The sequence below is a fragment of the Neodiprion lecontei genome, chromosome 1 (assembly GCF_021901455.1).
Source record: "Neodiprion lecontei isolate iyNeoLeco1 chromosome 1, iyNeoLeco1.1, whole genome shotgun sequence".
In the NCBI taxonomy this organism is placed as follows: Eukaryota; Metazoa; Arthropoda; class Insecta; order Hymenoptera; family Diprionidae; genus Neodiprion; species Neodiprion lecontei.
Genome location: NC_060260.1, coordinates 35,919,465 through 35,945,600, shown reverse-complemented (window position 1 = coordinate 35,945,600; position 26,136 = coordinate 35,919,465). Strand labels below are relative to the sequence as shown.

At 38.5% G+C, this 26,136-nt stretch overlaps 4 protein-coding genes across 8 annotated transcripts in view; 3 read left to right on the top strand and 1 right to left on the bottom strand.

Moving 5' to 3' along the window:
- LOC107225710 (sodium channel protein 60E) overlaps positions 1-11,475 on the top strand; it is a 77,247-nt gene extending 65,772 nt beyond the window's left edge. For 4 of the 5 annotated variants that reach the window (XM_046735917.1, XM_046735926.1, XM_046735906.1 and 1 more), the window contains 10 exons: positions 80-395; positions 1,168-1,284; positions 1,420-1,581; positions 1,879-2,175; positions 3,207-3,361; positions 3,576-4,062; positions 4,168-4,487; positions 4,567-4,926; positions 5,777-6,151; positions 8,151-11,475. In XM_046735917.1, the coding sequence (XP_046591873.1) occupies positions 80-395; positions 1,168-1,284; positions 1,420-1,581; positions 1,879-2,175; positions 3,207-3,361; positions 3,576-4,062; positions 4,168-4,487; positions 4,567-4,926; positions 5,777-6,151; positions 8,151-8,529 (2,968 nt within the window). In that variant the 3' untranslated portion in view covers positions 8,530-11,475. Of the gene's footprint in view, positions 1-79; positions 396-1,167; positions 1,285-1,419; positions 1,582-1,878; positions 2,176-3,206; positions 3,362-3,575; positions 4,063-4,167; positions 4,488-4,566; positions 4,927-5,776; positions 6,152-6,935; positions 7,377-8,150 lie in introns of those variants that run through there. The other variant, XM_046735933.1, reaches the window with a different exon arrangement.
- A 5,675-nt stretch (positions 11,476-17,150) lies between these two features.
- Positions 17,151-18,353, bottom strand: LOC107227982 (NADH dehydrogenase [ubiquinone] iron-sulfur protein 4, mitochondrial). Its single transcript, XM_015669317.2, has 3 exons — positions 18,193-18,353; positions 17,582-17,920; positions 17,151-17,496 (listed from the first exon to the last, which is right to left on the bottom strand). Exons 1-3 carry the CDS (start codon positions 18,252-18,254, stop codon positions 17,319-17,321), a joined length of 579 nt encoding a protein of 192 aa, XP_015524803.1. The 5' UTR covers positions 18,255-18,353; the 3' UTR covers positions 17,151-17,318.
- Positions 18,354-19,568: 1,215 nt separating this feature from the next.
- LOC107227984 lies at positions 19,569-21,272 on the top strand. The gene is made up of 3 exons (XM_015669318.2): positions 19,569-19,753; positions 20,153-20,281; positions 20,361-21,272. Exons 1-3 carry the CDS (start codon positions 19,718-19,720, stop codon positions 20,541-20,543), a joined length of 348 nt encoding a protein of 115 aa, XP_015524804.1. The 5' UTR covers positions 19,569-19,717; the 3' UTR covers positions 20,544-21,272.
- An 841-nt stretch (positions 21,273-22,113) lies between these two features.
- LOC107227985 (peptidyl-alpha-hydroxyglycine alpha-amidating lyase 2) lies at positions 22,114-25,568 on the top strand. Its single transcript, XM_015669319.2, has 7 exons — positions 22,114-22,321; positions 22,679-22,836; positions 22,976-23,174; positions 23,267-23,468; positions 23,559-23,747; positions 23,841-23,953; positions 24,902-25,568. Exons 1-7 carry the CDS (start codon positions 22,157-22,159, stop codon positions 25,019-25,021), a joined length of 1,146 nt encoding a protein of 381 aa, XP_015524805.2. The 5' UTR covers positions 22,114-22,156; the 3' UTR covers positions 25,022-25,568.
- Positions 25,569-26,136: the final 568 nt, after the last annotated feature.

Genomic DNA, 26,136 nt, shown 5'->3' with positions numbered 1-26,136 from the left:
AAGCCGCAGCCGTGCGGTTTTATCGCCACGAGGTCCGAGTCCGAAACAAGTGGTTGGTGATGATTGATTGTTTGTACAGATGTTCCTGTATCGATCGTTGCATCGCCACGGACCTCGGCAGAAAATGGGTCAAAGTTCGTACCGCAGTTTTGTCGGTGGTCGACACTCCGGCGTTCGAATGGATGGTCCTGGTTCTGATATTCGCATCTTCCATAACGCTCTGCTTCGAGGATATATACCTTGACGATAATCCCTTTTTGAAAAAGATACTCTACTGGACGAATTTGGGATTCTGCGCTCTGTTCAGTATAGAGATGCTCCTGAAGTGGCTCGCCCTTGGATTTTGTAAATACTTCACAAGCTTCTGGACAATATTGGATTTCATCATCGTTTTCGTAAGTAAAGGAATCCTTCGTTCGACAAAAAGAAAGAGAAGAACCTCTTAATTAAAAACCGCATATCGCTGTGGCATGCGTTTTCCTAGTAATTGTACGTACATATTTGTTACATCACATTATACCTGTGTATCTTTCATCATCTTATACCGTTACGTCTTACATATTGCTTAACATGGTTAAGTCTGTTCGGTTCAGGATATTATATGGCATTGTTGAGTGTGGTAATTCTTTGAATGTTGTTTCCGTGTTTTTTTCTATGTTTTATGTGTCGCCTCATGGACCCAGGTACGTGAGTTATATACGTTTTATCCGTAGGCGTCATCACTGTCATACCGCTGTTCTTATTTTACATTCAATTTTGCGTTACGCATGCGTTGAATATCTTTCATTGCAATTTCACTACTACCCAGATAACTCGCTCGAAAAATTTTACGTGCTGCTGTTTTTCGCCAAGTTGCGAACGTAAATTTCTATATTTCGACGCAAAAGCATTGATTTTTCGAACTTATTAGAATAGAATAGATTAGAATTAGGTATTGTGTAAACTATCATCGATATTCACGTACAAAAAAAAAAAAAAAACAACGCGAGATTTTCCCAGCGAGATATCGCGGAAAGTTCATTCGTGGATCTTGCGTTGCAGATTAATTTACGAGGAATGTTTTGTACAGGGTGTTATGTTTATTTGTGGGTGCATATGAAGCGATGCTGTGCTCGATGACGTAGGCCAGTATTAACGGACGTACAATGACAGTTTACCCTTTGACAGGTGTCCATCTTTAGCCTTTTGATAGAGGAGAATGAGAATCTGAAAGTGCTGCGCTCGCTGAGGACTCTCAGGGCACTCAGGCCGTTGAGAGCAATCTCAAGATGGCAAGGCATGAGGGTACGTGTTTGTTGTGCCCGGATACCTATACATATACCTGTATCACGGTGCCGACGTATCGATGAAAAATATCAGACCTCGGGGCTCTGAACGGCTCATCTGTAAGCCTGACATGTTCTCTTCTCCATCCCTCAGATCGTAGTGAACGCGTTGATGTACGCCATACCTAGTATTTTCAACGTGCTCCTCGTCTGTCTCGTGTTCTGGCTCATTTTCTCCATAATGGGGGTGCAATTTTTTGGCGGTAAATTCTTCAAGTGCATCGACGATAACGGAGAGCTACTGCAGAATTTATCGGTGAGTATATTATGTTTTTATGTTACACTCCTGCGGTGAAACTAAGGTAATTGGACCGGTTATTGATCCTTTTATTTTACACAATTACAAACTTACGACACAAATTGTGAATTTCTCGACGACTAAAACCAATTGCTAGATGGTTAGACATTGCGGATTTATTTTTTGGTAATCTCAGAATCAACGATCGAACGGATACGACCGAAAAAGGTCAATGATTGGGACAGGGTCAATAACTGGTAGACTTATCTTGTAAGCGATTAGAAAACAGATATGATTTGTGAATTTGGGTTTCAGTTAGTAAATACGAAACAAGACTGCCTCAATCTTAACTATTCCTGGGAGAATAGTAAGATCACATTCGACCACGTGGGCATCGCCTACTTGGCTCTGTTTCAAGTCGCGACCTTCGAAGGGTGGATGGAAGTGATGGAAGACGCAGTTGACGCCCGAGGCGTCGATCTCCAGCCTCAGAGGGAGGCAAATTTGTACGCGTATCTTTATTTTGTCATTTTTATCGTATGCGGTTCGTTCTTCACGCTCAATCTGTTCATCGGAGTTATTATAGACAACTTCAACATGCTCAAAAAGAAGGTGAGACCGCCGGGAAACACGAGATCCAACACTCTGCACCTTCCTCTTCACGGCCGTCGGCTTTACTTCTTCACTGCGTCTTTTCTCTGTTAACGTTTCGCCACTATCAAACGGCATCCAAAGCACCGGTTTATCATTCAAAGTTACGTCTCTTAATGAGAGTCCCTACCAAGATTCTTTTCTTTGCCTGTGACAATCGCTGATATCGAAAAATTCGTGAGGCTTACGTCAGTCAACCTGTTGCACTGCTCAATTTTTGCTCTTAAAATTTTTTTCATCGATTTTTCTGTAGAATTGCACTGAAAGAACATTGTTTTTCCTTCAAAACGTGTCCCGCATTCTGTGACATTAACCTTCCGGAATGTTAAATTCAGTTTTTTGAAAACCACTACATTTCTCTCTAGTCTTTGTCTGGTTTCTTTCTTGAAAATTTCTATCTCTCGTGAATTTTTCTCTACCTTCAATAGGACTTGAAACATAGTATAGGTCAGCTTTCAACGTACGGAAACTCACGATAGTAATAATATCTGCGTAAAATTTACAAAATTTGCAGAACAGTTCAGAAACATGTGTAGAGAACAAGATAATGACGTTGAGAAAGGCAAAGAAATCATAAGATTTGTTGGGAAAATTACAGAGCTTATTAGAGAAGCTTGAAAATTCGTGACAAATGTCCTTGCCGGATTTTTTTTTTCCGCCAAAATATCAAATCACAGACATCTGCAAAGATAAAGTATTTAAAAAAAATTCACCAAGGTGAACTGGACTCTAAGCAATATAAGGGTGTGAAAAAATCTCACGTTTCTAAAGTGTACGGGGTGTAACAGGATGAAATCGGAGATTCTTGATAAGGGCGGTCATCAAAGGTGAACGTTGAACGATAGAACCGCGTGCTTGTACACACAGATCAAGATTAACGAGGAGCTTTAATACGGTCATAAAAACACGTCTTCTCCGTATGCAAAAGCAACGCAACGCGCGGCAGCTCGAGAAGGGCGTATTAAATTATTTTCCCATTTTTCATTTTTCAGTACGAAGGTGGAGTGCTAGAAATGTTTCTGACCGAGAGTCAGAAGCACTACTACACTGCCATGAAAAAGCTCGGCCGCAAAAAGCCGCAGAAAGTGATTAAGCGACCGATGAATCAATTTCTCGCCATGTTCTACGACCTGTCCAACTCTAGAAGGTAATTACAACCATTGTTGTACACTGCTTACACATTTCTGGGGCAAATTACCAGCGCTCCAAGGCGCACCACAACTCTACACCGAAACAAAACAGCGACACTAATACCTACCCATTCGCAAAACACACAGGAGGATCAATTTTTGTGGTACATAGGCGTACAGGTAGTTGCGAAGAGCGTTGAAGACACGTTTTTTTATTTGTTTCTTTTCCAGATTTGAAATAGCAATTTTCGTATTGATATTTCTGAATATGCTGACGATGGGAATCGAGCACTACAGCCAACCGCACGCCGTCTTTTTCATCCTCGAAGTATCGAACGCATTTTTCACAACAGTCTTCGGGCTCGAAGCTATCGTTAAGATAATCGGGCTTCGATATCATTATTTCACGGTACCCTGGAACCTGTTTGACTTTTTATTAGTGTTGGCCTCGATTCTCGGCATTCTAATGGAAGATATCATGATGGACTTTCCCGTGTCCCCGACGCTCCTGCGAGTCGTGAGGGTGTTCAGAATCGGAAGGATCTTAAGGCTCATTAAAGCTGCCAAGGGAATAAGAAAGCTACTTTTCGCGTTGGTCGTCAGTTTGCCGGCGTTGTTCAACATCGGCGCCCTTCTGGCCCTGATCACGTTCATATACGCGATCATCGGCATGTCCGTTTTTGGTCACGTAAGGAAACAGGGCGCTCTTGATGACATGGTGAGTGTTATCCTTGTTTCCATTGTACGATACGTCTAACACGCTAATTCAACGTCAGTGATTTTCCTTCCTGTTTAAACGAATTTTTCTTTCCCACAATAAAAGGTAAATTTCGAGACTTTTGGACGAAGCATGCAGCTGCTGTTTCGACTGATGACTTCGGCTGGATGGAATGACGTCCTCGAGTCTCTGATGGTCCAACCACCGGACTGCGATCCAACGCCTAATAGCCGGCAGTCAAACGGCGACTGCGGTTATCCCCTCCTGGCTATAACGTACTTCACCTCGTTCATCATCATTAGCTACATGATCGTGATAAACATGTACATCGCGATAATACTTGAGAATTTCAATCAAGCGCATCAGGAGGAGGAGATCGGGATAGTCGAGGATGACTTGGAGATGTTTTACATCAGGTGGTCAAAGTGAGTGATGACGGACGTTGGTTTGAAGGATTGTTTTTGACGCGTATCGATTTACCCTCAATTTTATCATCCCGCACAGGTACGATCCGCACGCGACCCAGTTCATCCGGTTCTCGCAGCTCAGCGATTTTATCGCGAGTCTTGACCCGCCGCTGGGAATATCAAAGCCCAACGTTGTTGCGTTGGTAAGCTTTAATCTTCCCATTGCGAAGGGTAACAAGATCCATTGTCTGGACATCCTACATGCTCTCGTCAAGCACGTTCTTGGACACGTTGAGGAATCCGAGGATTTCAGAAAGTTACAGGAGCAGATGGACGTCAAGTTCAAAAAACAGTTCCCGACTAGGAAGGAACTCGAGATTGTGTCTTCCACCAGGATTTGGAAGCGCCAAGACAAGGCGGCCAGGCTGATACAAAACACATTCCGGGAATACGTCAGGTAGCCGTCGTTTCTCCGACATTTTATACTAAATCTTTCAATGTTCCAGTCAAAATAGGTCTGAATAAAAAATGTTCGTAGGATATGGCAGTATTTTTGTTTACAGGGGTTTCCGACCCTCAAGAGCTCAAATCTAGTCATTTTTGCGCTGCATAAATGTGTCGTTTTTTGCGTTTTCCTCATAAACTGCTATCGATAAATGAAAAATGACTCGACCAACGTGTAGAACGGACAATTCTATATCCAATTACGTCCTCATACGTCGGAAACGGAATCGGATTAAGATTAATTATTGAGAAATAAGGAATTATTTCACAAAAATTCCCCAGATGCCGTCCATAAGTAGAATTCCTTTTTTTCTTCTTAATTTGTTAATCCGACTCAGTTTCCGACGGATGAGGACATAATTCGGTGTAGAATTTTCCGCTCCACGCGATGGTCGAGTCATATTTCACCTACCGACAGCAGTTTCCAAAGAAAATGCAAAAAATGTAATATTTTGTTGTTTCCTCGAAACTTGGGCTATATCGCAGCTGAAAAATGACTTCAGATACGATTTCCCGATGGTAGAAATTCCCTATGAACAAAAACGCAGCCACGTACCCCGCGACTATTTTTTAATTCAGACTGCGATTTTGACTGCACCATCAAGCTCCGTTTGGCGGAAAATACTAACTACGATTAAACAGGATTCATCCCCACAATACCCCCATAATAATATAACTAAAAATCCGGGGTTGACGGGTCAATTCCGACGCTATTCTATGAAAATGTGAAAACGAACTATCAACACTAATTGTAAAAGTGAAACCGAAACTGACTCCTCCCTGTGGTGTCGAACCCCCCGCAGGATGAAGAAGGAGCGGGAACGCATCGCCCACGAGGTCGACTCTCAGACCCAAACCTCGAGTCCGGGCGGCGGAGGAAGCGAAGGTAGGGGCGGGGGTGGATGGGGCGGGAAGCTGTCGGCCCTGCTGCACGTGCACCGGGGCAGCCGGGCCAGCAGCCGCAAGTCCTCTCGGGCCAGCGACGCCAGCGATCTCAGCGAACTCGGGACCGCCTCTGCCTGGTTATTCCCGAATTTACCGCTGCTGCTACTCTCCGGCGCCGCCGGGACCCACGACGACCTGCAGCCCCCTGCCCTGACCGTGTCCCGCCCCTCGCCCACCACCGAGCAACCCTCGGCAGCGTCCAGCTCGGGATCCGACTCCCACGGCACCGTCAGGTCAGTCTCATCCCCCGATCCTCGACGTCCAACCTCCGGCTGGTGAACAATCTTCTCCACTCGTATCCGTAGATATAGCGTTACCTTGATTTGTTTTTATTTTTATTTTTATTTGTTTTTTTTTTTTTCAATAATTTATATCCATTCTTCAGGATTTTTTTTTATCCTTATTATATCTTCCCGCGGTACTTACCTTGTATGCGAATACCTGTACATGTACTCTAAGATTTGTTCCGACCCATTTTCCCCCGGTTATCGCGATTTTATGCCTGTATTCTTCCGTTTGGTTTGGCAATTCGTACATTCTTCAATGAGGTCAACTTTTTCAGTACTTTCTTGAAAAATAAATCTGATTTGTGGCAAAAAAATTTTCTCTGTTAACGTTCGATGCGATTCTTTATCGAAATTCTTTATTGAGTTGTACCGATTATGTCGAAAATCTTTATAACCTTTTCCTCTGAGGGTAGATTCTTCTTTTTCTTTCTCTCTTCAAGATTCTTACTCAAAAGGTAAATTAAAATTGATGAGAAATTAATTAATTATTTGTTTCATTTCTTTTGTTACAACTGTACGCCTGCACGTGTAATTGATACGATAATAAGATTTGCAGAAAATAATTTCGGCAAGGTGATCTACGCAGGTGGGAAATGAGACTGTTTTGCGACCATTGTAGCAAATTAATAATACGCGTGAGCTGTATGATTTATTATTGAATTTTATTTTCTATTATTGGCTTGTGTATTAATTAATGATATTAAATTTTCTTCGTTTCAAACTGCCGAAGGCAAGGCAATAAATAGGTAAACGGTACAAAATACATATAAACGAGAATACATATATATTACATAGGTATATATGTTTTTTTGGTGGCTTACTCGCGTTACGACTAGTTGAGTAACCGCCGTTTATCGTACTGAAAACATACATAGATTATTTATTAGCGTATTCCATATACTTACAATTAGATTAGAAGCCTTTTAAGATACATAGTGAGTTCCCGCTGTACGAGTATAGAGTATATTATATCCTGATCTGTTAATAATTCTCTCCCATGTAACATAATCCCGTTTACACATCCATGTACGAAATATCGTATCGTTTAATGTGTATCGTAACATCATCCATCAGTGCTGTGGCTACTCGTATAAAAGAACTTCTATTGTATACACACGAGGTTTCATATTTCGTTTCTAAGGCAGGAGCTTTCACCCGAGCCATAGATCCTCCCTGTTTTCTTTTCCCCTCTAATCGTAATTTTCTTACACACGATACGCTGGTATCTCACCTACAATGAAGAGCTTGTTCTATATTTTCTTCTTTATCTTCAAACGACGTTTCGGGAGATCTATGGAGCTTAGCTTTTGCACTCGGATTTTTATTCAATTTACGAACGAGCCACTATATGTTACTAGCGGGATTATACTCAAGCGGCAAGTTGATGAACTTGGGATCTTCCAGCCTCCGAATACAAAAACTTTTTTCCGGATTAGTGTCACAGGTCACACTCGCTTATCAGCTACCCCACGCTCGGCGGAAAATTCCGTATAAAACCCCACCATTGTCGCGAAAAATCGTAGCAGAGATGTTCCGCAGAGAAATTCGCCTAATCCGACGCAGGTTTCACAATCGAAGAAATTCGAGCGATTGTTCCGGACAGAAAATTATAGAATTTCGATATAACATATTACCGAAAAAATGTCCGACAATAATCGGAATCGCATTGATGAAATCATTCGGAGAACCTGATCTCGATAAATTGGGATGCAGAATTCCTTTGCAAGAAAAAAACAAAAACATGCATGTTGTTGAAAGGTGGCACTAAATGATCATCCAGCTATTACGACTGTTCGTTGAAAAATGCTTTCATCATCCGTAAATTATACCCAATAAATCCTAGAACATCCCGATTAGACCAATTGTAAAACCGTACTGGACGAATTAGAAATTAGACAATAAAACCGGATTTCCAATTCGCATAAAAACTTCTCGATTCCCGCAGATCGTCAGGGGCGATGTTAGGTCGTCAGGACGCCGTCGAGACCTACGCCGACGAAGATGTCCTGAGTCCGCCGACGTCGAAACGCGGTTCCTTACGTCCGAGTGGAACGGCTCTATCCTTGAACATGCTCCAACGGGACATCAAGGAGGCGTTCAACAGACGCTGCGGGAGCCTGAGGCGACGTCCGGTTCCGGAACCGGTTCCGCTCCCGATCGCCGACGGAAGTGACGTGAGCATCCTGGTGACCGAACCAAGCCCGGAAAGCACAGCGCCGCCGAGCAGGCCGCCGCTTCTTCGACAGCAATCCGAGGCGACCGTCGTCCACGTCCTGGTCCACAGAGAGAGCGAGGAGTACCACGTTTCCGGCGACGATAGCTGATCCCTGCATAATGCGGAAGACGCGGTCACCCGCCCGGATTCTAAAGAGGCAATTTATCAAGACTTGAATCGTTGATAGAGTTATATTATACATAGGCGATCGTTTCTTCTCAAATTTGTAACTTATTATATTATATATTTGACTTTCAACATGTTGGAGAAAAACGAGAAGAGAGAAATAAATAGTCGTAGACACGATGCGTAATGGGATCGTCTCTTGAAACGAATTGCGTTTTATTAATGGGGCATGTTTTTGTTCCCATTGCCGTTTTATTTACCACTTTCGTGTAATGAGAAGTCTTTATTTGCTACCAGGACTCTTCTGCTTGAACACCTTTTGGCTACTGGCAATTAATTCACTCTACTTTTGAGAAATTTTGGCAATAGAAATTTCAGGAGAGTCACAGAATTTTAGAACACAGTTTAGGATATACTTAGAACCAAAACCAAAGGACAAGAATAAACAATACGCGGATACCGTTTCAAGAGACATTCCTTGTACACTTACAGGATACCCAAAATAGAGCAGATACTATAATTTCATACAACGCTCTGCTGTTCTTAATTACAATCTAGAGTCATAAATACTTACGTCAACTTTATGCCAATCTCAGTCAGTTAAATTTGCAGTTTAACATGCAATTTCATATAATTTTCATACATTATATACTAATACGTTGCAGTTGAACTTGGCCCGTAGGTTTATTTATATTCATAGGAATTAAATATCGAAGAAGAGGAGAAAGGATAAAAATACTATTGTACAGTTTTACGGTCGTTTTTGGGGAATGTATTATACACTTTGGAAGATTTTCCATTTTTCCCTCCTCGCACACCATTTTTCAACTCTTCCCAGCTTCTACATTCAGCAAATCGTTTTACATGTATGTACATTCGGGTGATTTAGAAAAACATTTCATAATTTCTGGGACTTTTTATTTATCAAGTCGATTGTGTGTTCCAAAATTTCCAAAAGAAAAAAAAACTAGATCAATACAGAGATCCCGATAGATGCATTCGGAAACACTATTAAGTTCAGAAATTATCTGTCAGTTCAGCAGTGGGAATGAAAATTTGCACAAGCGTAACGTTAAAAATAAAAAATAAATGATGCAGATAAACACGTTTTTTTTTTTTTTTTTTTTTTTTTTTTTTTTTTTTTTTTTGAGGACACCCTAATTTACATGCGCAGAAACGTATATTTGCACGGTTAACCTACTTTTCCAGCCTCTCTTTGCGAACCCAAATTTTACATTTTACAAACCAGAGTATTTGCCTTGGCTATAGTGTTACAACTTTAGCAAGTATTTACATCGCTTAAATTTTGTCGCAGTTAAACGTAGCGTGATGTTATTTATTGAACAGAAGTGAAAAAAAAAGTCCATAGTAGAGTAATGAAATTAAAAAATAAAATCTACTGCCTCAATTACTCACGTAGCGTGTAGAGAAAGAGCGTGTGAATTTTTTCAAGAGAACAAGGTTTGAAACACATTTCCGCACACACCTTTTTGTGTTTCGTTTTTACGTTCCATCGTTTACTTTCTGTTTTAGCGAATAACAGGCTGACAGATTTAAAATCGTTTGAAATTCAACTTTTCGAATTTACAACTTCAGCAATTGAAACTCGTCAAACTGCTAAATCTTTTTGTGAAGAATTGTTTAAATAAATTGCAGTAAGTGACGGAAATAATTTACCGGATTTATATGTTACACGATTTCATGTGTTTACAGATCAGGGCGTCGCTTATACGTACGAGATATAATATTAATATTATTATTGCTATTGGTATTACTATTATTATTATCACTATTATTAATTTTTTTTTTTTTATCTTTATTACTTAGGTAATGTATACAATACAGTTGTGCAATCTAGACGTTGAGAATGATGACGATTATACCTAGGCATGTATAAAAACACGCAGTTAAGTAGGTGTAGCTACGATACATTATTATTATTATTGTTATTATTATTATTATTACTTGTATAGATGAAGGACTGTTACAATCGCGGTTTATTATCGGCTGACCGAGTGACGTCACGGGAATAAAGGTAAAATAACAGAGCGGTAGTTCGCGGGACAACGAATTTTTCAAATCAAATTAAGTGAAAAATAAGAAGATGTATAGGAAGAAAAAAAAAAAAGAAAAAGAACAACAAAAACATTAAGAGATCGTTTTATCGACTGGGTTCAAATAATTGTTACGTGAATAAGGCGGTACAAGCACTTTTCATGTATGATAATGTTCGCGATTGATAATTCTATGTTATTGTATAATTCTCGTTATAATTCGGAGTTTTACAACAAGAGTTATATAATTATATATATATATATGTAGACAGACTTGCGGGATGTGTCGAGTAGATTTTTTTATTCCTTGTGTAGTTGCGTATATTCATATGTGTAGAGAGAGAAAGAGAAAGCGGTTCATAAAGAGGATAATAAAATCCGCGACGTCCTTCGGCTAGCTTGGGATATTCACGAAGCATATGTTAATAATAAAATATAAGTCAATTAATGGTATATATATATATATATATATATATATATATATATATATATGTATACATATACATAGTGTAATCACCTAAAGTCAAGTCTAGAGAAATTTTGCGGGACGGGTACGGGAAAGAGAAAGAAAATGTACAATTAATATGAATATACCTGACATGTTTCAAATCTTTACGCGGGAAACAATGAAACACGAACAATTGCTTGCAAAAGCGATGGTATGTACATGTATATATACATATATAAATAATGTGAAACGAAAATGTCTCAAAGAAACTGTACAATCATGGAGGTGCTTCTAGAGTGCCGTTTAGAGCTGCGTTATACATATATATGTATTTACGTAAATACGTATACATATAAATAAATATTATGGGTGTATATTATATATATATATATATATATAAATATAAATATAAATATATATATAAATATATGTTATTATTATTATGATACCTATTAGTATATAATAATGCATATTATAAATTGTAATGAAATCAGTAATAAATTATATAATTCTATTATATAAGAATAATTTATATTACATCATGTTATATATACGTATATAATACATGTATACACAAAAAGGTCACTATTGCGTATATATAACGTAGGATTATTGTTATAATAATAGAATTAATATCTTGCAGGATCAACTCTGAGTTTGGTTTTTGCGATTTATTAATATATATAGTTGGTACTCTCTCGTTCGAGATCGTTAAACGGCACGGTATTGAATTAATTTCGAATTCACTATTTCGATTTGCGTAAATTGCAAAGACAAAAATCAACGGAGAATTATAAGTGACGAAAGTATATTCGGTATAGATAATCGGACTTGAAACTCGGGGTGATATATTCTCTCATTAAAATCCGAAAATAAAAGACACAACTACAGGTTAATTGTCGGCTTGCAGAGCCGCAAGGGTCCGGGCAGGTTGTATATTATCAGTCTTCCGTTCCATTTGAATAGGCGAGAGCGCGGCGCAATCTTCGTCTTTCATTCGGGGCAAGGGATCGAGGATATAATTCCTCCCTGGGCATCTGCCGTTCTACTTAACGACATGTCAATAAAATACAATAAGAAAAAGAAAACGCCACGTAAACACGTCTCGAGAGAGAAGCGCAGAAAACGATGAGCTTGGTAGAACAAGAGAATAAAAAAATAAAAAACGAAACACTAATAAACAAAATCATAAAATAAAAGAGTTGACGAGCGGTAATGATATTACATCTCACAATCGGAAAACAAAAAGGAAACGGTAATGAAAAACGTTCGCACGACTATTATTCATATATAATATTATAATTATCGAGGTATTGTGGTAAAACATTATCAATTAACCAAATTATATAATAATAATAATAATAATAATAATAACAACAACAACAGTTGTTGTAATTGTAACGACAAAATGATTGAATCGTAGAACGCATAAACATAATAGCATATCAACGAATGGAAATTATTACTCGAGCCTGTTGTTTACACGATATAAATATACGTATTCATCTTTTCACATTATGCGGGAGGAGTACGCGATCAAAATGTTATATCACGTTAGAAAGAAGTAAAATAGATTGATAAAAATGTAAGAAAAATAAACTTACTAGACGTAGATCTTCTGAGCTATAACATTCGTATTATTACGATTTTCACCTTTAAATACAAACTATATCTGTATATGTCAGAGAACAGAAAAGTACACACGCAAACACACACACGAGCACACACACACAAACGTACTTTCGTAGAATTTGTACCGGTTGAATGAAATTTGTGTGTACTATACTGACATAGAAATACAAAAATATTGATAACATTTTCCAATTTTTAAAGAAAAACATAACGACAAAAAAAAAAAAATAAAAATAACAAATACACAAATACAAATGAAATAATCATTCGTTTTCCTAATTGAGACAATGTATATTTAAAAAATGCAAATTACTACATAAACTTTATACTGGATCTGCCTAAGTATAGTCATCAAGTTATATAGTTTATCGAATCTCAATTTTCTCCAATAATTCTATTTCTTCAATAATTGAACGGTGATAAAAATTAAATACGTAAAAAATTCATTAATACGTGCAAAGAAAAAGAAAAATCATAGACATATATATGTGAATGGAAATTTTTGTGACTGTGTACTCCTCAGTCTTCGCAATTTATTGCCTTTCTATACTGTCTTTATTTACAATGCATACAATTTTCATACACGTGGCATTTGCAGATATATATATATATATATATAATATATATTCATATATACTATGTATAAGCGCGTCAAATTCAAAAAGCGAAGGAATACAAAAAGTGAAGAAAATTTTAATGAAAAAAAAAAACAGATAAAATTTAAAAGTTACGCAGGCTGATGACGCCGAAATTGCTTTATTCGATTCTAAGGAACCACATATTATACGCGTATATATTAACTCGTTTAAATTTAGAGTGGCACCAGAAATGTGATAGCACCCTTCAATCCGACGCTTTGGATTTCTGTCGTATTTCAGTTTTGTTTCGAAATAATCAACCACCACGGAATTACCGCTTGTTACCTCATTCTCGATATTTAATTCGTGAAAATCGTGGAATTACTGTATTAAAAATAAAGGGCGAATTAAGAAAAATAAAACTATAAAAATTGATTCACCGCGTATAAAGAAACGCGGGGCGCCCTAACTACGAATAAGTTCTCATGTCGACCCCGGAATACGAGAGTAGCACGCAAATGTCATAAATTCACATTCCCAGCAATGTCACGCAAAGCCCGGATACCCTGTAAAAGAATTCGAAAAGATACTTCACGGAAAGACCTTGTTGCTTTACGACACTTTTACTGACGTAATAAAAATCTTGAAATCGTTGCTTATGCATTAACGTCGCGCGTTTTGAACTCAATAATTCTCACTTGCAATTCCACCAGAGTTGCAATATTAAATTATAGCTGAGAAGTGTTCCAAATTTGAATTTAATTATAAGAATGAGATTGCCCCGACGGTGAATCACGTTATTCGCGAATATAGTTTTCACGGCAAAGAGGTTTAATACTCTCATAGATTCAGCCTGTGTTACATCATATATGTATATGTATAATATATCAAATTACGATCGTAATACTTAGTAAACATCCCATCCTTTTCCACCTATCCACTTTACTTTGAAACTAATTTCAACGGTGCGATCAATCTTTGGGTATATTTAGTAATAAAGCGAAGGGTGAAGGGTTAATTCGATTCGTTACGAAGCGGAGCTGCACGCGAGGTTCGCGCGTCGTGATATATAATAAAAAAAAAAAAAGATTCTTAACGAAAAATTAAAAAAATTGTACATTACGCGATACATAATTTGATTAAAAGTTAATCATACCTTTGTTTAGCTTCGTACATTACGTATAATGTTAAGAGGTATAATGGCATTGACAATATTTACCACGCAAGATTATGAAATAGGAAGAACACAAAAGTTAAGTAAAAATTAAACAAAACAAGAAAAGAAAAAAAAAAAAAAATGAAAATGAAAACACATGTAGAAAATGTGAAAAAAAAATTATGACAAAAATATATAAAATTAATTCTAAATAAAGTTGTATGAAATCTACAATCAAAGGCCTATGTAACGTTAGCGGATGTGGCGTTAATTAATGTCTTCAATATTGTATAATTAAAATTGATTTACCATTAAGATTATCCGTTCTGATTGTATCGTTTACCCATTATATTAGTTATACATGCGTATATCTAGGTATTATTGATGATATTCGTCGTGACTGAATATACGCATGTTTGACGAATAAAGAATAGTGAAATATTATTTATTGCAAATGAATTACGCGACGGAAATGCGTATATTTGTCACGGTCGCATGCACACACAGACACACACACACACGCATATAGCGAGTAAATAAAACGTAGATAGTGTAAAATTAAGTAGCCATAGAGTGGGGCTATGTCCGAAAGATCAATATATAATAATATAAATAATAAGTGCGTTTTCTCCGTGCTGAACGGGACTCAAGTTTCGTGATAAAATTAATTTTAAATAATTTAGTCATTAATTTGTACATGCAGATAATGATATAAACAATAGATATATGTATACATGACAGGATATTTAAAGAAAAAAAGTCAAGTTTTAAAAAACTGCGCACGGTGTCTCAAGTTATGTTGTGCGACTACAATACATGCGGTTTTGGTAAAGCTGCGTCTTCGTTGTACTGAAGTAGAAATAAAAAAAAGAACAGCAATTTTCTTAACAAGCCAAATTCATTGAGTTTACTCTACGAATAGATTGAGTTTTGAACATTTTCACAGACTTGGAAATATTTTAGCGCTTCTACCGATTGAAGCTTGAATAGATCAAATTCGAACATTAGTTTTCTTATTTGAATTAACATTTGACAAATATCTATAGGTATCTAGGCGACCGTCGTGAAGGTATATAAATACTCTAATTAAGAAATAATAGTAATAACGATAACAATAATTTGACAGAATGAATAAAGTCGAGAATATTATACGGTTTGAAATCGTACATAGAGTAATATTGTAAATTTATTACCTACATTATAATTAAATTTATAATATAAATAATATATAATTACCTGTTTTTTTTTATGCTTTGAGGCAATCTGAATCGAGCATTAAACATACGCACACAATTTATCTTGGTATAATTATTATACATACATATGTATATACATATATACATGTGATATCTCTACACGATACTTTGATAAATAGTCAGGTTTTGTTCGTTGTCTTGCAACAATTCCACTATAATTGCTGTACATACAAAGCAAAAGCAAAAAAACAAATCGTGCGTACGTTTGGCTCAAGCATGTGTAGATATATATATATACATATATATATATATATATATATATATATATATATATATATATATATATATATATATATATATATATATATATATATATATATATATATATATATATATAGAGATAAAATATATATTGAATAATTAATTCTCGTTGGCTTGTGATATACATACAATATATACACACACATGACTTATATATATATATATAGACTTATATATAGTATATACATATATACACACACGCGCATATGTATACATATATATAAATATTTAAAAAACCATGTTTATATATATATATATATATATATAAATATACATACATGTATATTTAAATTACACTCGACAATTTACGGACAGAAATCAGTGAGCGCGTTGATCGCTTTAATTATTATTGTTACTACTATTACTATTATCATTGACGCTGTTAATACTGTTAGACTGCATATAATCATTATGACAAAAGTCAAATATATACGTAAACGCATAACTGCGTGTGTATCGTTATAAGCAGACAGTGACACCGCCTCGACTGTCCGTGAATCGTGAGAAGTTTCAATCCCCTTTTGGGCATCTCAGAGATGAAAAAAAATAAATAAATATTAATAACATTACTATAATCGACACGTTCGACAAGTCATAGGATCCTCTGTCGTGTCAAGTTGTTTTCCTTACGGTAATTCGTTGGAAAGCATTACCTATACGTTACTTGTATGCCATTCAAGTAGATATGCGTGTAAATCTAAACGGCGTGGCGTGTTTGGAGTATTTTGATAAGCTCACAATCAGAGAACGTAAAGCTGGGATCTTGTGACGTTCGATTACGGATGTAATAATTATAGTAATAATAATAATAATAATAATAATAATAATAATAATAATAAAAACAATAATAATGATAATTAAATCAGCAATATTATACGCGGAGTAGTTATTTAGTCAGATATTTTATTAAAAATTATTATTATTATCAACTCAGTACGAATAATTATAAATATTAAACGATGAGAATGATCAGTTAGAATTTATCATTATAGGTAAAATTTATGCTTGTTTTGAATAATATTTAAATTATTATCACATTATAAAGAAAAAAAGTAAAAAGTAAAAACACAGAAAAAAGAGAAAAAATAAAAAAAAAAATAAGAAATTATTATATAATCATTACTAAATAATAAATAATGGAGTTTATTGCTACATGGAAAACTTTGATTTTACCCTCAAGTTTTCCCTCCAGAAAAAAAAAGACAATTTGAAAACAATATTCATGAACAATATTTATTCATCAATATAATATATGTCTATACATACTTTATACTTCACATCACTTAAACGCACGATCGATACACTTACCGATGGCATCGTGCGATATCGACTATTATAATATAGGTATATGATACAGAAATTAATTTAATGAAAATAAATTTCCACCTCACTTTGTAGAAACCCGAGTGCGCTTGTCCCAGGAAAAGTTTACTCCGTAGCTTCTGGGCTTTGGAGTTTTGGCATTGGGTTTCTGAATATAATATCGCCATCCCATTTTCTCACAATGAGCGATCGCCTCCTCCTTGGTAGCGAATTCAACCTTCAAGTTGGAATGTGGATCCCCGCTAGAAAGCAGCATGCATAAAAGTCAATAACTAATTATCGAAAGACTTACAATTCCAATCTTTACGACCTGTCGCTCTTCCCTACCTAGAAGTCCATCCCATCAACGGATTCTCCCATCGTTCGCGAGTGTCGAAATCCATCTGCCAGAAGTTGATATTGTTTGTTCCAGATTGCATCGCGTTTTTTGCAGGCTCGTATATACGAACGGTACGATTTTTTATGTGCTCTTCAGGCACACCGGAAAGTACTGCAACATTTTCCGGCCCCTCAATCGTGATATAGCCTTGCAGAGCTCGCTGCTTCTCATATTCCGTTGGATTCAACTCGATACTCGGGTCTTTCACGGCAGGTTCACGCACGCTCAGTGCCTTGTTAGGATCGTCTCCAAAGCGAACGCTACCTGTGGAGAGGCTCTTGGCGGTCCTACGATCCGAAAACAGTTTGTTCCGTGAAAACAATGTTCACACATGTGTGTACATTTATTTTTCCACATTTACAACTAATTTCGCAGTTCACGTTAGCCATAGTTTTGTGCAGTTATGTGCCCCCTTGGTTATATACGTTATATATAACACGGGAGATTATTCAAAACAGAGTTGTATGTGCGATTACATAAAGTTTATAGGTTAGGTTTGGACGATAAGTGAAAACAAAGGACGGTGTTTGGTAGAAATTAAATAACACTATTTACTCACCATTGTTGATTACCGTTTTTAACAATGTTTGTACAGTTCCTTAGCAACAAACGAGTTGCCATTTTTTTACCAGTCAAATCTCACGACGAGTAACCAATATCCTGGTAGCAGAAGACGTTGCCAACACCGTGCAGTGTCAAATGCATATGCACAGCACACAGCACGCTAGCGCCTAGTGCAACTTTGGGATAACTACCAGATGCAGCATTGACTCAGAAGGTAAGATCGGCAACTGGCACATCGACTACCGCCAATTTTGATTTTCATTCGGATTACATGTCATCTTAAATTTGTTTTCTGCGCATCTATCATCGCGGATTCTGACTGTTCATTTTTGTACCACCATGATCTTATACTTCGATTTCGTATTATATTTTATTTACAAGCATTTCATTATGTCTTCTCCCTCTGAGTATCTTGGGACAAGAAAAATTCTACTTGTCTATAATTTAACAATGGCGTTCTTTAGAAATTCATAACATAGCGTTTGTGTTTACTAAGGAAAATTGTGATTCTGAAAAAATGGTATTCAAAAGTGGTATTTAAATTTATTTCATTATCCTTCACAATTCTCGCAATAGTGTTTACAACCGACAAGACGAATCCATGAATCTCTTCACTCTATTAAATGCAAGACCCTGAATCCTTGTCAAGTTCAACTTTCGTGTGATTCACAGAGACTGTATGATTTCTAATACCGCTAACAATTTACTCACTGAATAATAACGTACAACATTTTACGACTCGTTATGCGCATTTGAATATGTCCAATCCAATTTATTAACGTAGTTACACTTGCTCTTTCATATGCGCATCTGTTTTGATGAAGTGGGTTTATTAGTCTGATGTTATTAAATTTAAATCACATACACGATCTTGCTCAATGTAACGTAATGTACACTAATTTCAATTCTGATTGCGATTAATTTACAGTTATACTGCCCATTCTAAATAACCGTTCCTTTTCATTCCCACAGTGGAAAAATTTACTATTCAGCACAGCTAAATAGTTTGCAATAGGTTCAAGTTTCCGCAACTAATTTCTTCCGAAATATCGGAGCAAAACGTAAAAAACTTATTTCAAAAATATTGTTGAATTTTTCTGAGAAAATTGAGAATTGGGTAAAGTACGAATGAGCCAACGTTTCACAAGCTCGGGCATCATTGCACGCGAAGCCAATATTAATAGATAATTCCATGGCGTCTCGGAGCAACTCCTCACCCTGAAATTCATTCGACAATGAGTCTAGAACGAATTGAAATAAAAATTTGTCAGATCTGTTCCTTCCGTCGGTAAGTAGACCTATCCTAAATCAGTCATCTAGATTCTGGGTATCGCAGCTTTTTAGTAAGCAGGACGCATGCTCGGAGGAACTCGTTGCGGCAATGTCGGCCGAGGTCGGATCATGTCGTTTTCCCTGAGTTTCCGTAATCGTAGGGCCATGCTTATCGAGTCTGTTCATATTTTTAGTTTCCACCCTCTGGCCTAAGCTCGCCTGTCAAACCTGCTAACAGGCACGCAATAATGAGCTCCAATAAACTGAACCGGATTTGTCAGGAAGTGAGTATTCGCTATCCCGATATCAGCTATCTTTACAATTTCATTTCACTCGATTTCACACCGCAATGGTATGTGCACAAATATCCCCCAGATGTACGGCCGATCGATCGCATGGAACTGTTGCTACACTAACAGCTGTTGCGCACTTTTTCCAAATGCGAAAAATATTAATGCCCCGTTTTTTCGGCAACTGCTTCTCAAATTTTTACTCAATTTACATGATATTTTTCTTGCCCCTGTTCTTCGTGTGCAATTCTTCGACCATTTAAAAAATTGAAATATCAATTCCTGAATTCTTTATTGTGATTGGGAATTGTTGTGTTTACCACAATTCATCTGTCCATCGACGAGGAATTGTGTAGTTATAATTTTTTCGAATAATCTGACTTTTTGTTTCAGAATGGGATCAAGCTTTGCCTCCTTCTGCTGTTGGCGATTTGCACGCGAGTGATCTTCGCATCCCAGTCAAAGCACGTGATAACGAAGCGAAACTACAGTGACCAAAGCGTCAGAGGATATCTGGCGGAGGTAGGCGTTCCTCTTTCACCTCGCTTGTTTCTTTGATAGTCCGTAAATTAATTTGCGACTATTTTCAATTTTTTACCAGAGGACTTGCTGGTGGAACGAGGTTTGCAAGGAGGAATTTCACAGCAAGTTTCGTTGCCGATGTCCACGATGGTCGTACTGCAGGGCTCCGGGTCGCTACTACGACGCTCATTGCAGCATGACCAGGACCGGGTACATTTGGACCCAACCGGAGACTTCCTTGGCACGAGAAATTCAAAAATAGTCCATCAGGGCCGTGATGATAAGCCGCAAAGACGCTCGGTTTAATTCATCCAGATTGACGGACTTCTAGCTAGTTGCATGGACACCTTTTCTGCACAACTTTTCGCGAATCTGACGGTTCACTTGGAGTAATCGTTGATAAAACTTTGGTATACCAGGGGAACAGAACCAACGTTGTAATTAGTTGGTTGAATGATGATTTGTAATTTATTTCGTATTGTTTTGCAATCATTGCACTTTTTGCGGTTGAGGGACTAATGGCTTGGGTGAACGTTGATTTTGCAGAGAGAAGCAGGAGGAAGGATTGACACTGACGTTTATGGCCACAATTTAGGTCGAACAATGATAGACTAAGGTTGAAAAAATTTTACATCGAGGATTGCGATGAAAAGAGTCGAACAAACTTATAACTTATTAAACGAACATGTGATGCAACGACTATCAGTAGGGAAAATAGATGAAAATATAAGATTGCGGTAGAGGATCAGATTATCAATTTTTCTTACAATTTTAGATGCGCAGGCATAACATGTGTGTACGTGTACTCATAGAATTTTAATCGTTACAATTATTGCCGCGATATTCGCGCAGTAGAAGGAGAAACAAGTTTACGACAATATTATTATACTGTAATACTATAATAACGTAGGTGATATATTAATGTTTATTCGTATATATCATTTTCTTATACCATCTCAATATTATACAAATAAAACGAAGAATTGGTCAATTTTGTGAATTATTGCGATTATGTAAGTTATTCGTTGCAAATGAATGCATCTACTACAGCTAACTCCAAATACTGCCGGATAGAATGGAAGAAAATTAAATAGAAAGTCAAGTCGAAATTGTCGAGTGTGTCTTGCACGAGGCGTGATCGGTCCTCGCCATCGGGGCTGCCAGCGATAATTCAGGTTTCGGAATTTGAGCCCCAAAGTCGATTTGTTATCGGGTAGAAACGCGCGTTGACCCTCGTCAAGCGCTTAGCAAAGCTAGAGATCCCATCCTGGCTCCCTGGGGCAGGGTGTTATTTCTTTCATTTTCCTCCTTTGAAATTTTTCGAAGCGAGAAAGACGCGGGGTGTCAGCAAGTGTTGGAAATAAATTTATCAGACGAACCGCCCGACCCGGGGAGATTTTTTTTTTTCTCTCCTTTTTTTTCTTCCTCTCCAAAAAACATCCCTTGCCCGAGATCGAACACTGTGAATGCAAGTTATACACAGATGTGTACATCAGTTTCCACCTGTCTTCGCTATAACTTTGAATACCATAAAGATGAGACACCATGGTTCGATTCGTTACAGTGCGTTTTCATTCGGTTTAGCGAAGAAATAAAAGTACAATATTCGCTCGTTTTACGCAGCTTCAATTTGCTACTCGTAAAGTCTTTGAAAAAACATGCGCGATTTGGTGTCACTTTTCTAAACGGACGCGAGACGAATGCCGACGACGGGTCGTTGTAGGCGTCGCTGTCGTATTGTCACCTGTAAATTTCAATCCAATCGAGACCCGGACCGGATAAGTCGCGGAGCTCGATATCGTCGACGGTTGTTGCGCATGCCGCTATCGACCTGCTTCCAAACGTCCCACAAGCATCGCCAACGCAGAAGAGGCCATGACACTTTCGACGAGTTACTTGACGCTCTTCCTTCCCCTTCTGGTGCTCGTCGTCGTCCTTAGCGAGGCTCGAATCATCAACAATTACGGTAGACCCCGTCTCGGCGAAACGTTCTATGAGGAGATAAGAGAACTTTTGCGACAACGACTCGACGAGATAGAGGTGAGTGCAGTTCATCCCATTTAGCGGCAAAAATCCTACCTCTGTAACAAAAAAAAAAAAAATCGTCACTCTTGACGTTGGAATATCTCATTTTTTAAATCGAGGCCAAGGGAAACCAAAAACTTGTAGAATCATTCGATCTAATGTAAAGCCCAGATTACAAGAGACGAAGAAGTTCTTCTTGATACCGCAGATCTTATCGATCGTTTTGTTCGCTACGATACAACTTTGCCGCTAGCTGCAGATTACGTAGAATTACATACCTAAGCCTACTCGGCATCACGTTAGTATTCCCCGTTTTCACGACCTACAGCCCTTGCGTGTTATCGAGAATAAATCTTGCTACGCAATCGACAGAATGAAGTGTCAGTGTTCGAAGAAGAACAACCACCTCGTCCAGAGGAAAACCCGACTTGGCACGGGCCGGAGAGTTTGGGTCAAATATCCGGTGTCGCCGTGGATCGGAATGGAAGACCCGTGATTTTTCACCGTGGTCATCACACGTGGGAATATTCGTAAGTATTTTCATTTAAGGTAAAGCTTCGTGGCTTTCATAGATTCTCAACGCGAAGTTCCTCCATCCGCAAGCATCTTGCCGGCCATTAAATTTGGATCTTGCGTAACGTCTTGCAAACATCACTTTTCCGATCGCAGCACGTTCAACGCGAGTTATCACTACCAAGAGCTGACCCGAGGACCAATTCTTCAGAACACAGTGCTTACCCTCGACCCTGTAACCGGTGAGGTGATCGAAGGCTGGGGAAAGAGTCTCTTTTACATGCCTCACGGTCTGCATATTGATGTCTACGGCAACGTGTGGTTAACGGACGTCGCCCTCCACCAAGTGTTCAAGGTAAGATTGTAGAGAAGAAGATGAGATCACCGACCAAGGGAAACCAGAGGTTGAACAATTTTTATTCCAACGTTGTCTTCATTGCATAACAGTTTCGGAGGAATGCCAGAAATCCGAGCCTCGTACTAGGGCAGAGGTTCCAACCCGGTAGCGACTCGGCCCACTTTTGCCAGCCAACAACAGTTGCCGTTGCACCAGCGGGAGAAATAATAGTCGCAGACGGCTACTGCAACAGCCGAATCATGGTCTTCAATGCTGCGGGAGGTCTACTCGAAGTTATTCCTCAGCCCGGAGGTCAGTCTGCAGAAATGTTTTTCATCGTTGTTCCGGTGGTTGTGAAACGTCGCAAGTGGGATAATTGCTCTCGTTATTTTCATTCCGCAGAATTCTTATCACTGCAAGTACCTCACGGCTTGGCTCTACTTCCGGAACTCGATGTCGTCTGCATTGCTGATCGAGAAAATATGAGAGTTACCTGTCCAAACGTCGGTCTTAAAAGATCGCGGACACGAAGTCCACCCTTAACCATTCAGCAGCCCGATCTGGGAAGAGTGTTCGGTGTCGCATCGTACGGTGAGGAAGTTCAGGATTCAAAGAACTCAAAGGGTTTTTAGGATCGGATGATACGTTAGAATGAATCACTCAATCTTGTTTCCATACCGGCAGGTAATTACATCTACGCCGTGAACGGTCCAACGTCGCCGATGATTCCGGTGAGAGGTTTCACCCTGGATCCTAGAACGGAAAGAGTCGTTGATCACTGGTCACCGCTATCCAGCGTAAGTGAATTATGAAATTTTATTTTGTTTACTCGAGGTTTTATTCGGCGGAGCTTCAAAGACATCGAATCGATAGCGGTTTGTACATACATACGTAGCAATTTAGCCACATCTGCAGAGCCATTAGGCTTTAACCGCTGGAGGAGCCGTTCCGTATTAGCGAGGTGATTAAAATTAGCGACGCTTTGTAAATGCAACTGGTTACCTAATTGAATTTTATTAAAACGCCAGCCACCTCGTGAGCAGCCAGGATATTTTTGCCTCGAGAGGTCCTGAGCATAGTTGATGGGTGAAAAAAGAAAATTGCCCGGGCTTCAGACCGCAGCTCACGATCGGGCCGCGCGGCTCTCGGGCCCCGTCTTTTAAAAATCGCGAACCCAAGCACCGACCGACTTCCGCCCATGTGGCGCAAGCTCACGATGAAGACATTAAGGGGGTTTAACGACGCCGCGCCGTCATTTTCCTCGGGAATGATTGCGCCCCGAGGCGAAAATGAATGGTTCTTTGTAGCTATATTCAAAAATACTGTAGTATATGTGTGTTCGGAATTACTAATTATGATTATACACTGGCAGACGCGAAAGATCGCTTTCGATGATTGCACCTGCACAACCTAACCGAAAGCCGAACAGCCCAGTCCGTAGAACTTAACTCGCGAGCTTCTTTCCTTCATTCGAATGATTACTGTCATTTACTTTTTCTCACATAATAATATCATCCATTGCTCTTTTTCGTCACCGTGCTCTATACCATGCCATCGAGTTCCGGAAACTGTCGGGAGTCTCTTTTCGCACGTCGCGTTTTCGCCCATTTTTGTTAATTGCATGATTGCCCGTGTCAGGAAGGTTTTTTGGGTTCGTTTATAAAGGGGGTAATAACACACGTATCACTGCCGCCTTTGCATCTTAATCAACCCATTTCCTTATACCTGTGTATACGTTTTTTCAGAAATTTACACAGCCCCATGCCATCGCCGTTTGCCCGAACGAAACTGCTCTCTACGTCGTTGAAATTGAGCCTAACAAGGTTTGGAAGTTCGACCTCATCCGGCCCGATTCTAAGAAGTAACAACACAACCGACCGATGACGCTGCAATTTAATATTCCCACCGGAATATCTGAGCAACTCTGCATCTATCCTGAAAACAAATATCAATCCGCAACGAGAAGACGATCGTGTTATCTGTAATTTTTTTTTTTTAGTCATACCCGGGTATTACCGCAATTTCATTATGATTATGGGTAACGTACGCTGTTAGAATGCGTAGCGATTACCTGACCCTTTTTTCTCCGCCGGTGACGTCACTTCCGGACCACGATATACGCGACCAATATAATCCTATAAACGCCGATATCAGTATATTCATATTTTAGCATTGAAAGTATAGTAACTGGAGGAAAATATTGAATATTTTTGTGACAACAAAGGTGTGTAATTGTATTCGATCACATAGAAACCTGTATATGTACAATTTGGATTCACCCGTAATATCGTCAACGGGTAATTCAGGTAATACATTGTGTACCTGTTATTTAGAAACCAACCAAATACGTGGTACCAGAACTCTAATCGAGCTTCATATCTCTGTGTAAGAAATATATCATTTTACCGATTACGTTGTCAAATGACGAAATGTGTAAAATACGAATATATTTAACATCCTTGCATGCATATAAGTTGTAAAGTCGTCTACGGAGCGTTCCGCGTTTTTTACGTTTGAACGAAGGAATCCAAATGTTTTTCGATTGTGTTTTCTGCGAGATGCGATCATGGGTGAAAACTTTACGATGTAAACAAAAGGAAAGAAATCGATTTTTCTTCTTTGCCCTGCTTAATTCAACCTTCTCCGCGAGCATACCTAAAAATCGGGATTAAAATCGGAGGGGACGAAGATTGGACGTCCCTGCGGTTAAAACCGGGATGAAGGTTGTTTTTCTTCGCACCTCACTCTGCTTTACGGAGATGGGACAATTCCGTAAATTACATTAAACAAGGACGCGAAAAAACGAAGACGCAGCTCAATTCCGGCTCTCCTCCTGCGGATTCGACGTATATTTATAAGAAGCCTGCAGCTTTTCTCAAATATCATTAGTGGCTCGGTAGAAGCGTCACCGCCATCTGCTCTTTGTGTTCAAAGAAAAGAGAAGAGAGGCGAGGGAAAAAGAGTTCAGAAAAAGACGCCA

Excerpts from the sequence above, each read along its gene's own strand:
- LOC107227982 (XM_015669317.2), bottom strand. The coding sequence starts at position 18,254 with ATGGCAACTCGTTTGTTGCTAAGGAACTGTACAAACATTGTTAAAAAC. Across the intron at positions 17,921-18,192 it reads AAAAACGGTAATCAACAATG|GACCGCCAAGAGCCTCTCCA; the intron begins GTGAGTAAATAG and ends TTCGGATCGTAG. Across the intron at positions 17,497-17,581 it reads TTGATGGGATGGACTTCTAG|CGGGGATCCACATTCCAACT; the intron begins GTAGGGAAGAGC and ends GCTGCTTTCTAG.
- LOC107227984 (XM_015669318.2), top strand. The coding sequence starts at position 19,718 with ATGAGCTCCAATAAACTGAACCGGATTTGTCAGGAA. Across the intron at positions 19,754-20,152 it reads TGAACCGGATTTGTCAGGAA|AATGGGATCAAGCTTTGCCT; the intron begins GTGAGTATTCGC and ends TTTTTGTTTCAG. Across the intron at positions 20,282-20,360 it reads TCAGAGGATATCTGGCGGAG|AGGACTTGCTGGTGGAACGA; the intron begins GTAGGCGTTCCT and ends ATTTTTTACCAG.
- LOC107227985 (XM_015669319.2), top strand. The coding sequence starts at position 22,157 with ATGACACTTTCGACGAGTTACTTGACGCTCTTCCTTCCCCTTCTGGTG. Across the intron at positions 22,322-22,678 it reads AACGACTCGACGAGATAGAG|AATGAAGTGTCAGTGTTCGA; the intron begins GTGAGTGCAGTT and ends CGCAATCGACAG. Across the intron at positions 23,954-24,901 it reads ACTGGTCACCGCTATCCAGC|AAATTTACACAGCCCCATGC; the intron begins GTAAGTGAATTA and ends ACGTTTTTTCAG.